This window comes from Amblyraja radiata, chromosome 27, assembly GCF_010909765.2.
Source record: "Amblyraja radiata isolate CabotCenter1 chromosome 27, sAmbRad1.1.pri, whole genome shotgun sequence".
NCBI lineage: Eukaryota > Metazoa > Chordata > Chondrichthyes > Rajiformes > Rajidae > Amblyraja > Amblyraja radiata.
This window is the reverse complement of record NC_045982.1, coordinates 716,233-730,209: the sequence shown is the minus strand read 5'-3', so window position 1 is coordinate 730,209 and position 13,977 is coordinate 716,233. Positions and strand designations below refer to the sequence as shown.

The following is a 13,977-nucleotide window of genomic DNA, read 5'->3' as shown; positions in this document are numbered from 1 at the left end:
CATCTTTTATTAGCGAGTCATGCTGCAAATTAAATTAAATGGAAATACTCATCATGAGGCCAATTCTGGAGTATGGGGTACAATTTTGGTCGCCTAATTATAGGAAGGATGTCAACAAAATAGAGAGAGTACAGAGGAGATTTACTAGAATGTTGCCTGGGCTTCAGCAACTAAGTTACAGAGAAAGGTTGAACAAGTTAGGGATTTATTCTTTGGAGCGCAGAAGGTTAAGGGGGGACTTGATAGAGGTCTTTAAAATGATGAGAGGGATAGACAGAGTTGACGTGGATAAGCTTTTCCCACTGAGAGTAGGGAAGATTCAAACAAGGGGACATGACTTGAGAATTAAGGGACAGAAGTTTAGGGGTAACATGAGGGGGAACTTCTTTACTCAGAGAGTGGTGGCTGTGTGGAATGAGCTTCCAGAAAAGGTGGTAGAGGCAGGTTCGTTTTTATCATTTAAAAATAAATTGGATAGTTATATGGACGGGAAAGGAATGGAGGGTTATGGTCTGAGCGCAGGTATATGGGACTAGGGGAGAATACGTGTTCGGCACGGACTAGAAGGGTCGAGATGGCCTGTTTCCGTGCTGTAATTGTTATATGGTTATATGGTTATGTCAGCCAGCCTCTGTGGAGATAAAACTGCTCTTTAATGAATGAATGATTAATGCTTTATTATCACATGTGACCAGTCACAGTGAGGTTCTTTGTTTTGTGTGCGCACGGTATGCAAAGAGTCACCATGTAACGGTCAAAGTAACATTGTGTTCCGTTTAGAGTCAGCATGATACAGCGCGGAAACTGGCCCAGTGTGAGAGGGAACGGTCGGTCTTCTTAGACAATTGTGTTGTGTCAAGATCCTCACGTTCACACCAAAATAAATATGAATACATGTGTTGTCATAGTCGTAGAGTCACAGACCTTACTCACAGAAACAGGCCCTTCGGCCCACCTTGTCCAATACTGGGCTAGTCCCATTGCCTGCATTTGGCCCATAGCCCTCTAAACCCTCTGGCAGCTCATTATAGATTCAGACTACCCTCTGAGTGAAAAAAGTTGCCCCTGAGGTCCCTCTTAAATCTCTCCGCCCTCTAATCTTAAACATACACCCTCTAGTTTTAGAATCCTCTACCCTCGGGGAAAAGACTGAGCGTTCACTTTATCCTTCATCATCTTGTACACCTCAAAAGGTACAGAAGTGTGAAAACGCTCACCTCCAGATTCAGGGACAGTTTTCCCAGCAGTTAGCAAGCAACTGAACTACCTATCACCAACTATAGCGCGGTCCTGAGCTACTATCTACCTCATTGGAGATCCTCAGACCATGTTCAATAGAACTTTACTGGGCTTTACCTTGCACTAACCATTATTCCCTTATCATGTATCTGTACACTGTAAATGGCTCGATTGTAATCACATACTATTTTTCCAATGACTGGTTAGCACGCAACCTCGGTACACGTGACAATAAACTGAATTCAACTCAAAGAAAAGGAGGTCCCAGCCTTGCCAACATGTCCCTGTGACTGAGCCCGTGAGCCCAGGGTAGGTGCTGGTTGGTGTAACGCGTGGCATGCTTGCCCGTATGTGGACGGTGATGGGAGAGCGGGCGATCGTCACAGACCTGTAACACTCACCGACGAACGGCTCCAGTCCGGATATTTGCCTTCTCTGTCACCAGAGCAAGGATCTGTTCCCAGTCTGACATCACGTGCTTGGGAATAATCAGCCGGAAAGGTGGGCTCAGCAGGTCACCGTTCCTGAAGATACTGGAGAGACACTCAACATGAGACAGGGTCTCGACCCGAAACATCACCCATTATTTTTCTCCACAGATGCTGCCTGACCCGCTGAGTTACTCCAGCATTCTGTGAAACGTCACCTATCCATGTTCTCCACAGATGCTGCCTGACCCGCTGAGTTACTCCAGCACTCTGTGAAACGTCACCTATCCATGTTCTCCACAGATGCTGCCTGACCCGCTGAGTTACTCCAGCACTCTGTGAAACGTCACCTATTCATGTTCTCCACAGATGCTGCCTGACCCGCTGAGTTACTCCAGCACTCTGTGTGCATCTTCAGCATAAGGCAGACATTGGTGCTGGGAGGTGGGGCTGTGGGGAGCGTGAGGATTGTCCACTGTGGATGAGATGTCAATGAGGGAATGCGTGGACCACGGTTGCTAAAGTGGAGAGGGGGCGTTTGGGAAGGTGGGGGGGGAGGGGGAGTGATTGGGAGGTCTTGCGAACCTCAAGGCTGTGAACCGAGAGAAACATCTTGTATGTTCATAAGTTCATGTCATAGGAGCAGTAGAAGGCCATTCGGCCCATCAAGTCTGCTCCGCCATTCAATCACGACTGATCTATCTCTCCCTCCCTCCCAATCCCATTCTCCTGCCTTCTCCACATAACCCCTGACACCCGCACTAATTTAAACTCGAGCCGGTCACCAGATGGCAGCACCAAGCTGAGCATTGCCTCCTGTGCCCTGCATCAACTCGGTACTTCATCACTGAACCTGGGGAGACAACACAATGTCCAATGTTCATCCCCTTATCATGTATCTGTACACTGTAAACGGCTCAATTGTAATCATGTATTGTCTTTCTGCTGACTGGTTAGCACGCAACAAATGCTTTTCACTGTACCTCGGTACACGTGACATTAAACTCAACTGAACTGAGAAACGACTGTTTTCTTAAATCAGACAACTAGAAACAAGGAACTGCAGATGCTGGTTTACAAAAAAAGTCACAGTGCTGGAGTAACTCAGTGGGTCAGGCAGCATCTGTGGAGAAAATGGATAGATGACGTTTCACACAGTGCTGGAGTAACTCAGCGGGTCAGGCAGCATCTGTGGAGAACATGGATAGATGACGTTTCACACAGTGCTGGAGTAACTCAGTGGGTCAGGCAGCATCTGTGGAGAACATGGATAGATGACGTTTCACACAGTGCTGGAGTAACTCAGCGGGTCAGGCAGCATCTGTGGAGAACATGGATAGGTGACGTTTCAGGTTGGGACATGCTGAGTTATTTGCGTATAGTTATGCAGTGAGAGGGGACACTGGCTAACTCCAGGCCGGTAGCTATTAGAGGCGGTGAGTGAGGGTTGCAGTACTCACTTCACGATGCACGGCATGTGTATACACTTCTTCCAATGGCCAGACACATTCCTCCTGCAGGAGTAATCGACCCGCGTCTGAAAGCAAACATAACAGAGATGCTGTTTACTCACTTTGTGCCGGTGCAGAGTTTTAGACAATGAATTGATGGCCTTGTTTTGCAGGCTATCAAACCAAAGCAGATATACCATACATAGATACAATCCGTTCAAACTCCAGTACAATAGGTGGAGCAAAGGGGAAGATACAGAGTGCAGAATATAGTTCTCAGCATTGTAGCATCAGCATCAGTTCCACAGACAAAGTCCAATGTCCGCAATGGGGTAGAGGTGAATCGGACAGTAGCCTAGCTTATGGAAGGGCCGTTCAGAAGCCTGATAACAGAGGGGAAGAAGCTGTTCCTCAGTCTAGTGAAACAGGTGCGGGGAACATACCTGTGCAGGTGCAAAGCTCCAGAGAGAGGGAGGGTGAGGTGGGACGGAGATCATGTCACTGAACGTACAAAGGGAGGACAATTGTACAGATATATGGTCAGGAAGAGTCCAGAGGGTGCTGGACAAATGCAGGCCAGACTTGCCCAATGTGGCAACGTAATGAACACAGACAAGATGGGCCGAAGGGCTTGTTTCTGTGCTGTACTGCTTTAGTTTAGAGATACAGCGTGGAAACCCCAAACACTAACACTATCTACACATACTAGGGGCAATTTACAATTTTTACTAAAGCCAATTAACCTACAAACCTGAACATCTTAAGAGTGTGGAAGGGAAACCAAAGCACCCAGAGAAAACCCACACAGTCACGGGGAGAATGTACAAACTCTGTACAGACAGCTCCGCAGGTCAGGATCAAACCTGGGTCTGTGGCGCTGTGAGGTAGCAGCTCTACCTGCTGCACCACCGTGACGTTCTACTGCCACTGGCCCACAGTTACACTGCATGTGTACCTCTTCCACTCTGACCATTACATCCCCATTGTCCTTGAGGTGTTGGCTGGACCAGAGGATCTCAGCAGTAAATCCTGGACTGCACCCGTCCCAGCCACTCAAGCCCAACGCCAGAGTAATCAAGAGGAACTGCAGATGCTGGTTTATACCAGGGATGGACGCAATGTGCTGGAATAACTCAGTGGGTCAGGCAGCATCCGTGGAGAACATGGATAGGTGACATTTCACAGAGTGCTGAAGTAACTCAGCGGGTCAGGCAGCATCTGTGGAGAACATGGATAGGTGATGTTTCACAGAGTGCTGGAGTAACTCAGCGGGTCAGGCAGCGTCTGTGGAGAACATGGATAGGTGACGTTTCACAGAGTGCTGGAGTAACTCAGCGGGTCAGGCAGCATCTGTGGAGAACATGGATAGGTGACATTTCACAGAGTGCTGGAGTAACTCAGCGGGTCAGGCAGCATCTGTGGAGAACATGGATAGGTGATGTTTCACAGAGTGCTGGAGTAACTCAGCGGGTCAGGCAGCATCTCTGGAGAATATGGATAGGTGATGTTTCATAGACATTTGGAGAGATACATGGATAGGACAGGTTTGGAGGGACATGGGCTAAACGCAGGGCAGGTGGGACTAGTGTAGATGGGGCATGTTGGTTGGTATGAATGAGTTGGGCCGAAGGGCCTGTTTCCATGCTGTGTGACTGACAGTGTAAGTAGCGTATTCACACCTCGAGTCTCACACCTTGTGCTGTCCACCACTTTAATTAACGTGAAGCACAAGAGCAGCAAGTGCAGTGTAAATGCAAGCTGAGTTTCCATTATTGGTAGTAACTGGATTGCAAACAGTGTCACCCTGTACTAAACCCAAACACTGTAACCACAAGAACATTATCTCTTGCTGCAGCATCTCGACAGACTCACCATCGCCCCATTCTTTCTTCTGTTTCCATTTGGTTTTTGATTCCTTTTTTGCAAATAACTAATGAAAGAAAGAAATGATATTAATTAGGCAATGGTTCGGAAGGCAGATGGTGAAGCTGGTTTGATGAAAGAACCGTGACTGGGGAAAAAACAAAGCGCCAACAATCTCTGTCTCCACATCTGTTCTCAAAAGGAAATTGAATGTCTCCAACATCACTGTCTTTACACACAGGGGGCGCGAAATTAGATTGGATATCAAAATTATACAGCAATTGCTTCATTTTATACACCAGTAACGGAGGCAATGTGCCATCAGCTGCCAGTTATTGAGAGACTCTGGGTCTTTGCAGTTTGTGTGTTTGTACCTTACAACCATCCCCACTGTGGAATTACAATTCAGTTCATTAAGTGGGCATTATGGGGGTGGCACAGTGGTGCAGCAGGTAGTGCTGCTGCCTCACAGCTCCAGAGACCTGGCTTCCATCCTGACTACAGGTGCTGTCTCTACGGAGTTTGTACCTTCTCCACGTGACTGTGTGGGTTTTCTCCGGATGCTCAGGTTTCCTCCCACATTCCAAAGCCATATAGGTTTGTAGGTTAATTTGGCTTCCGTAAGATTGTCCCTAGTGTGTAGGATAGTGTTAGTGCACGGGGTGATCAGTGGTCAGCGAGGTCTCGCTTCCTCGCTGTATCTAAAGGAGAAGGCGACCATCTGGTTCACTGCTGTCCTTCAGTGAAGTGAATCCACCTGAGGCAACGCTGCTGTTTGTTACATCCTGATGCTCCTTGTGTCAAATCACTCTGAGTGTGGGAGTTTGTTTAGTTTAGAGATACAGCGCAGAAACAGACCCTTCGACCCACTGAGTCCGCATTGACCAGCGATCCCTGCACACTAACACTATCCTACACACACTAGGGACAATTTTTACATTTATACCAAGCCAATTAATCTACAAACCTGTACATCTTTGGAGTGTGGGAGGAAACCGAAGATTTCGGAGAAAACCCACGCGGGTCACGAAGAGAACGTACAAACTCCGTACAGACAGCACCTGTAGTCAGGATCCAATCCGGGTCTCTGGCGCTGTGAGCGATGTAAGGCAGCAACTCTACAGCTGCGCCACCGTGCCACATGGGAGGGGAAAGAGTTCTGGGTGAGAGGGGCAAGTCGGGTCGAATTTACTGTCGGATGTACTGGTGCGGTGAGGTACAGGTGGGGTACAGGTGGCGTACAGGTGGGCTACAGGTGATGTACAGGTGATGTACAGGTGGGGTGCAGGTGGGCTACAGGTGTGGTGGGGTACAGGTGGGGTGGGGTACAGGTGGGGTGCAGGTGGGCTACAGGTGTGGTGGGCTACAGGTGTGGTGGGGTACAGGTGGGGTGGGGTACAGGTGTGGTGGGGTACAGGTGTGGTGGGGTACAGGTGTGGTGGGGTACAGGTGCGGTGGGGTACAGGTGGGGTGGGGTACACGTGGGGTACAGGTGGGGTGGGGTACAGGTGTGGTGGGGTACAGGTGTGGTGGGGTACAGGTGGGGTACAGGTGTGGTGGGGTACAGGTGGGGTACAGGTGGGGTACAGGTGGGGTGGGGTACAGGTGTGGTGGGATACAGGTGTGGTGGGGTACAGGTGGGGTACAGGTGTAGTGGGGTACAGGTGGGGTGGGGTACAGGTGGGGTGGGGTACAGATGGGGTACAGGTGTGGTGGGGTACAGGTGGGGTGGGGGTACAGGTGGGGTACAGGTGTGGTGGAGTACAGGTGGGGTGGGGTACAGGTGGGGTACAGGTGATGTACAGGTGGGGTGGGGTACAGGTGGGGTGGGATACAGGTGGGGTACAGGTGATGTACAGGTGGGGTGCAGGTGGGGTACAGGTGGGGTGGGGTACAGGTGGGGTACAGGTGGGGTACAGGTGCGGTGAGGTACTGGTATGATGACAATCGTGCTCACAGCATCACAGGCAAATAGACGACACACACACAAGTGAAAATAATCTATAAATTCTGCAAGACGTTGAAAAGATTAAACAAGACATTGGTGTAAAACACAGTTAGTGAACAAGTCCACGTTAGTACAAGTGGTGGTGCGTGGTGTTCCGTTGCTGAGGTGGGATCAGGGTCGTGAGGGTCGGTTCAAGAACCTGATGGTTGCAGGAAAGTATCTGTTCCTGAACCTGGTGGTGAGGGACTTGAGGTTTCTGTAGCTCCTGCCGGCCGGCAGCTGTGAGACCAGGGCACAGCCCGGATGGTGAGCATCCTTGATAGTCGATGCCGCCTTGAGGTAGCGCCCGGTGTTGATGCTTTCTGTGGAATAACGTTGTCACACAGGAGGTGGTACGCGGATAGAATAAGACAACATTTAAAAGGTACTTGGACGGGGTCACAGATAGGGAAGTTTTTGAGGGGTGTAGGATAGACACAGATAGGGGAGTAGCTTGGTCAGCATGGATGCGTTGGGCAGAAGGGCCTGTCTCCATGTTGGATACCTTGACACTCTATGACCCTCCAGGAACAGCTTCACTGATGAAGGGTCACGACCCAAAATGTCACCGAACCATGTTCTCCACAGATGCTGCCTGACCCGCTGAGTTACTCCAGCACTCAGCTTCCTTTCACCAAATAGACCATTCAGCCCCACCACCTCCTCCTAGCCCATTATGGACAACCAGCAAAGGCTGGCATTGTGAATGACACCTAGATTCCACGGCAGAAATGTACGTCTGGAATATTGTGAGCAATTTGTTGCCCCATATCTGAGGAAGGATGTGCTGGCTCTGGAGAGGGTCCAGAGAAGGTTCACGAGAATGATCCCAGGAATGAGTGGGTTAACCTATGATGAGCGTGTGTCGGCACTGGGCCTATACTCGCTGGAGTTTAGAGGAATGAGGGGGGACCTCATTGAAACTTACCGAATGGTGAAAGGCCTGGATAGAGTGGATGTGGAGAGGATGTTTCCACTAGTGGGAGAGTCTAGGACCAGAGGGCACAGCCTCAGAATTAAAGGATGTTCCTTTAGGAAGGGGATGAGGGGGAATTTCTTTAGTCAGTGGGTGGTGAATCTATGGAATTATTTCCCATAGAAGGCTTTAGAGGCCGTCATTTGGTATTTTTAAGGCAGAGATAGATAGATTCTTGATTAGTACGGGTGTCAGGGGTTATGGGGAGAAGGCAGGAGAATGGGGTTGAGAGGGAAAGATAGATCAGCCATGATTTGATAGTGGTCGAAGTGATGGGCCGAATGGCCTGATTCTGCTCCTATCATTAATGGACATGAGTGTACAGGTGTGGTTGGGCGAGTGTCAGACTGTCGCCGTTCCCCTTGTGAGCGCAGGGTGAGTGTTCAGCCACACCGCCCTGCCCAGTATCGCTGACTCCAAGCCAGGACTTGGCTCTGAAGCCAAGCTGAAGTCAGTTCCTTTGGTCGTCAAAGTAAATTCCTTTGACCACACGTCAAGTTTGCCCCGGAGTGTAGACACAAACTCAGCGAGTCGAAGCAACATAGAAACATAGAAAATAGGTGCAGGAGGAGGCCATTCGGCCCTTCGAGCCTGCACCGCCATTCAATGAGATCATGGCTGATCGTCCCCAATCGATAACCCGTGCCTGCCTTCTCCCCATATCCCTTGATTCCACTAGCCCCTAGAGCTCTATCTAACTCTCTCTTAAATCCATCCAGTGATTTGGCCTCCACTGCCCTCTGTGGCAGGGAATTCCACAACTATCAGCCACCTCCAGAAACCGCTGATACACTTATGATCAGATCCAGGGCCGGTGGCCACACGAGGGGGGTTGTGTTTCTGCCGGGTTTGTGATAACCTTCGAACATTCCAAAGTGTTTTCTAACTTCTGTACCTGCTGTACCTGCTGTACCTGCTGTACCTGCTGTACCTGCTGTAACTGCTGTACCTGCTGTACCTGCTGTAACTGCTGTACCTGCTGTACCTGCTGTACCTGCTGTAACTTCTGTACCTGCTGTAACTTCTGTACCTGCTGTACCTGCTGTACCTGCTGTACCTGCTGTACCTGCTGTAACTGCTGTAACTTCTGTACCTGCTGTACCTGCTGTAACTTCTGTACCTGCTGTACCTGCTGTACCTGCTGTAACTGCTGTAACTTCTGTACCTGCTGTACCTGCTGTAACTGCTGTACCTGCTGTACCTGCTGTAACTTCTGTACCTGCTGTACCTGCTGTACCTGCTGTACCTGCTGTACCTGCTGTAACTGCTGTACCTGCTGTAACTGCTGTACCTGCTGTAACTGCTGTACCTGCTGTACCTGCTGTACCTGCTGTAACTGCTGTACCTGCTGTACCTGCTGTAACTGCTGTACCTGCTGTACCTGCTGTACCTGCTGTACCTGCTGTAACTGCTGTACCTGCTGTACCTGCTGTAACTGCTGTACCTGCTGTAACTGCTGTACCTGCTGTACCTACTGTACCTGCTGTACCTGCTGTAACTGCACGCTTACACAATGAGCAGAACTACACCCCAAATACAAAATGCAGCAGTAACTCAGCAGGTCAGGCAGGCAGCATCTCTCCATGTTCCCCACAGATGCTGCCTGACTGACCCGCTGAGTTACTCCAGCACTGTGTGTCTAGGTAACGCTTTGGGTCAGAACTACATCTTACCCCTCCGAACTTTTAATTTCTCCCCTTTCACCTTAAACCTGTGTTCTCTAGTTCTAGACTCTCAATACAATACAATACAATACAATTTATTTGTCATTTGGACCCCTTGAGGTCCAAACGAAATGACGTTTCTGCAGCCATACATTACAAAACAAAAAGACCCGAGACACACACAATTTACACAAACATCCATCACATCGCTGTGATGGAAGGCAAAAAACTTATCTCTCCACTGCACTCCAGCTCTGGGATAAAGAACCTAACTCTGCCACTCATCTCCGTTCAGTCTCCTATACCCTAGTGAGTATAAAGCCAGTCCATCAACTCTCTCCCTATAACTACTGCCCTCCATTGCATGCAATGTTGTAGTGTGTAGGAAGGAACTGCAGGTGCTGGTTTAAACTGAAGATAGACACAAAATGCTGGAGTAACTCAGCAGGACAGGCAGCATCTCTGGAGAATGTGGACAGGTACAAAGTGCTGGAGTAACTCAACGGGTCGGGCAACATCCCTCAAACCTTTTGTTATGTTGGCTTTTGTTGTCAAACGTTCCCACTGCCACAGGGATGGGCAGTGAATGTTGACCTTGGCAGCCGTGCCAGTATCCCATTAAAAAAGAGCAACATTTCAAACAAAGATCTCTTGGGGCAATTAAAGCTGAACATAAAAGTAGCATTTGTACTCGATGTAGCTGATGTGTTTTAAATATTCCCATCCCAACTTCGCTTTACCACTGATACCTGCGCTGCCACGCTGCAGGTGGTCGATCCTCACTGGGTCAACCCTCAGCTAACCCATCATCATCATATCGTCTCTCACACAAATTGAATGTTCTGAATTCCTTTCTCCAGAAACTGTTGTAATTAATCACAGTTCTGTTACTAGACGGTGTCACTGAAATGCACTGCGTAAATATGATTTATTATTAATCCTCCAGCTCTTAGATTAATACTTACACCAGCTCACTCATAAACTTAACTGTTCATTAACAAACTCCTTTACATTCAAATTTATGTAAAGTGGTCACTAGTAAAATCACGGTGACAAATTTGCTTTTAAGTATTGATTTGTTTTACTATTATAAACAAAACTGATTTGTTTAGGAAGCACGGTTTATACAAAGTACTTTTTCTCACACAGGTGGGTGTACAGAACGAGCTGCCAGATGAGGTAGTTGAGGCTGAGACTATAACAACATTTAAAAGGCATTTGGACCGTTACATGGATACGACAGGTTTGGAGGGATATGGGCCAAAAGCAGGCAGGTGGGCCTAGTGTAGCCATCTTGTCGGGCAGGGCTGAGATGGGCCGAAGGGCCTGCTTACGACTCTGTGATGCTCTGACTTTCATTGATATATTACACATTGTAATTATATTTCACAAATATCTGTCCATAACTCTTCTAGTTCATTTTAACAATACATTTAAAATGTCATGTGATATTTACAGGATTTGTAACCCCACCCCCGCTCTCTCTCTGCAGATGCTGCCTGATGTTTTGAATATTCGCAGCAATTCCAGCTGAGAGCTTGCAGACGAGAGGCTGGTGAAGCAAAACTCCAAACCAAGGCTGTGGTTCCAAATGGAGTTGAATAACATAACAGGGAGATGCGTGGGAGAGAGTTAATGAGTGAACCTTGGCACGATGTTGTTGGCACTCTCCATAAATGATGTGGTGGAGGGAACCTTTAATGATGATTTATGGCAGTGGGCACTGCCCCGTGAGGTGAGCTGTTAATGGGAGGAAGATGGATTACTACTTGCCATCTGCCTGCCCATCTCTGCCATGCTGCCTCACAGCCACTCAACTCTCCTCCAATGTTAGGGGACCTCTAACAATACTCCCTTCCCCTTTCGCCCCTCCCTCCCTCTCCCTCCCCTTTTCCCCCCCTCCCTCCCTCCCCCTCCCGTTTCTATCCCCCCCTCCCCTTTCTCCCTCCCTCCCCTTTCTCCTTCCCTCCCTCCCTCCCTCCCTCCCCCTCCTCTGCACACTGCAAATTGATCGATTGTAATCATGTATTGTCTTTCCGCTGACTGGTTAGCACGCAACAAAAGGCATTTCGCTGTACCTTGGTACATGTGACAATAAACTAAACTGCACTATCCATGTTCCCCAGAGATGCTGCCTGACCCGCCGATTACTCCAGCACCTGCAGTTGGATAGAAACACAGCAAATAGGTGCAGGAGTAGGTCATTCGGCCCTTCGAGCCAACACCACCATTCAATATGATCATGGCTGAACATCCAAAATCAGTACCCCGTTCCTGCTTTCTCCCCATATCCCTCGATTCTGTTAGCCCCAAGAGCTAAATCTCTCTTGAAAGCATCCAGCGAATTGGCCTCCACTGCCTTCTGTGGCAGAGAATTCCACAAATTCACAACTTTCTGGATGAAACGCAAGTTCCTTGTTTGTCAATTTGAAGGTTTAAACGACCTGTCCCATTGAGGTACAAGCAGGTGACCACATACTGTTCTCATGGACTGCCTCAGGGGAACGTTCAGCATCAGAGCTGTCACCTACATCTTCTCCTCATTTAGGAGTCCTTCCTTACTCCTTCCTTTTCCAGTCTGACTTTGAAAACTGCTCCCTATTGCCCCCCCCCCCCCCCCAGACTCCCCCCTCGGTCACTAACAGGGATGTCCACACTTCATCCCATCGGCTTGAGTTCCACCTGATGTGAGACCAATGACCAGTTTTCAATTATTCTCCCGGGTCTCCCCAACTCTTGCTGGGAGTGATGTGCATGAAGGAACTGCAGGTGCTGGTTAACACTAAAGATAGACACAAAATGCTGGAGTAACTCAGCGGGACAGGCAGCATCTCTGGAGAGAAGGAATGGGTGACGTATCAGGTCGAGACCCTTCTTTGGTCAGAGTGATGTCGTCAAGCTGGAAAGGGTGCAGAGGAGATTTACGAGGATGTTGCCAGGATCCGAGGGCCTGAGCTACAGGGAGAGGTTGGGCAGGCTGGGACTATATTCCTTGGAGTGCAGGAGGATGATGAGGAGTGATCTTATAGAGGTGTATAAAATCATGAGAGGAATAGATCGGGTAGATGCACAGTCTCTTGCCCAGAGTAGGGGAATCGAGAACCAGAGGACATAGGTTCAAGGTGACGGGGAGAAATATTTAACAGGAATCTGAGGGGTGAAGTTTTCACACAAATGGTGGTGGGTGTATGGAACAAGCTGCCGGAAGAGATGGTTGAGGCTGGGACTATAGCAATGTTAAAGAAACATTTAGACAAGTACATGGATCGGAGAGGTTTAGAGGGATATGGGCCAAATGCAGGCAGGTGGGACCAGTGTAGCTGGGACATGTTGGCCGGTGTGGGCAAGTTGTCCACATTGTGACCATGTCATTCCAGACGGCCATCACCTCTCCATGGATTACACTGATTAAAGTACTGACCCCACTGTGACCCTACTGTTGGCGCACCTTGTACCTGATGGAACATTATTGATTACTGTACTGGTGTGTATTTGCGTTAATGCAAGTGAGGGCATCTTTAGTTGCCGCCAACTATGAGAATCAAAGACTGTTGAACAAACCAGGACTTAGCAATCCCTGCAGATAGACCCCCATAGCTGGAGTAAGTCCGGCATGTGTACAGGTGTACAGTGTAGGTGAGGAACTACAGGTGCTGGCTTGTGGCTTTCACTGCATGGGACAGGTTTCGTGGTCGGGAAGAATCTCTCTCAATGAACCTGCCCCCCTGGTGAATGGCCACTCGCTCACACATTCCACTAAACTCGCCTGCACACCGCGTCGACCTTGAAAGGGAATCACTTACTCGATCTTTTTAAACCTCTCGAAGCCCGCGGCCACATAGTGGGAGCCGTTGTGCAGTTCGGGCAAGTCAAGGACTCGATGCCCACCGCTCGGGGTGTAAATATTCCTCACCGCCACCGCCGCCTGGATGTTACTCGTCACTTCGTTCAAGAAAGTCTCAAAGGTTAGAATCTGTCTCTGGTTGATCACAAGTTTCCTCCCGGTGAAGAACGGGTCTCCATTCTTAAAGACCACCACATTCTTGGCCGCAGGGACGGCAGGGACAACGGTGGAGGCCATTCCCGTCACGGTGCTTGCCCCCTGTCCCGCTGGAGTAATGTTCCCGGCCCGGGCGCTGTGGGGCGGAGTGGCGCCGCGGTTACCATGGCGTTGTTCAGCAACGCTGGCGTCGTGTACATAGTTGAGCTGCCAGCGACATACACACACACACTGGCCGCATACTGCACCCTGCCCTGGGGCCGAGTGGCCACATTGGGTTGGAACCCACTTACTTACAGCCCGTTACATGAGGTAGAGACCCCAGTACAGTCTAGTTCAATCACGGTGCAGTCCCAGTACAAACAGTAC

General features: G+C 49.3%; 1 protein-coding gene across 1 annotated transcript in view; it reads right to left on the bottom strand.

Moving 5' to 3' along the window:
- dcdc2b (doublecortin domain containing 2B) overlaps nt 1–13,721 on the bottom strand; it is a 20,492-nt gene extending 6,771 nt beyond the window's left edge. Inside the window, exons 1-4 of the mRNA XM_033044755.1 lie at nt 13,412–13,721; nt 4,991–5,048; nt 3,128–3,204; nt 1,641–1,772 (exon numbers count right to left, since the gene is read on the bottom strand). Coding sequence (XP_032900646.1) covers nt 1,641–1,772; nt 3,128–3,204; nt 4,991–5,048; nt 13,412–13,689 — 545 coding nt within the window. The 5' untranslated portion in view covers nt 13,690–13,721. The remainder of the gene's footprint in view (nt 1–1,640; nt 1,773–3,127; nt 3,205–4,990; nt 5,049–13,411) is intronic.
- Between the last annotated feature and the right edge of the window lie 256 nt (nt 13,722–13,977).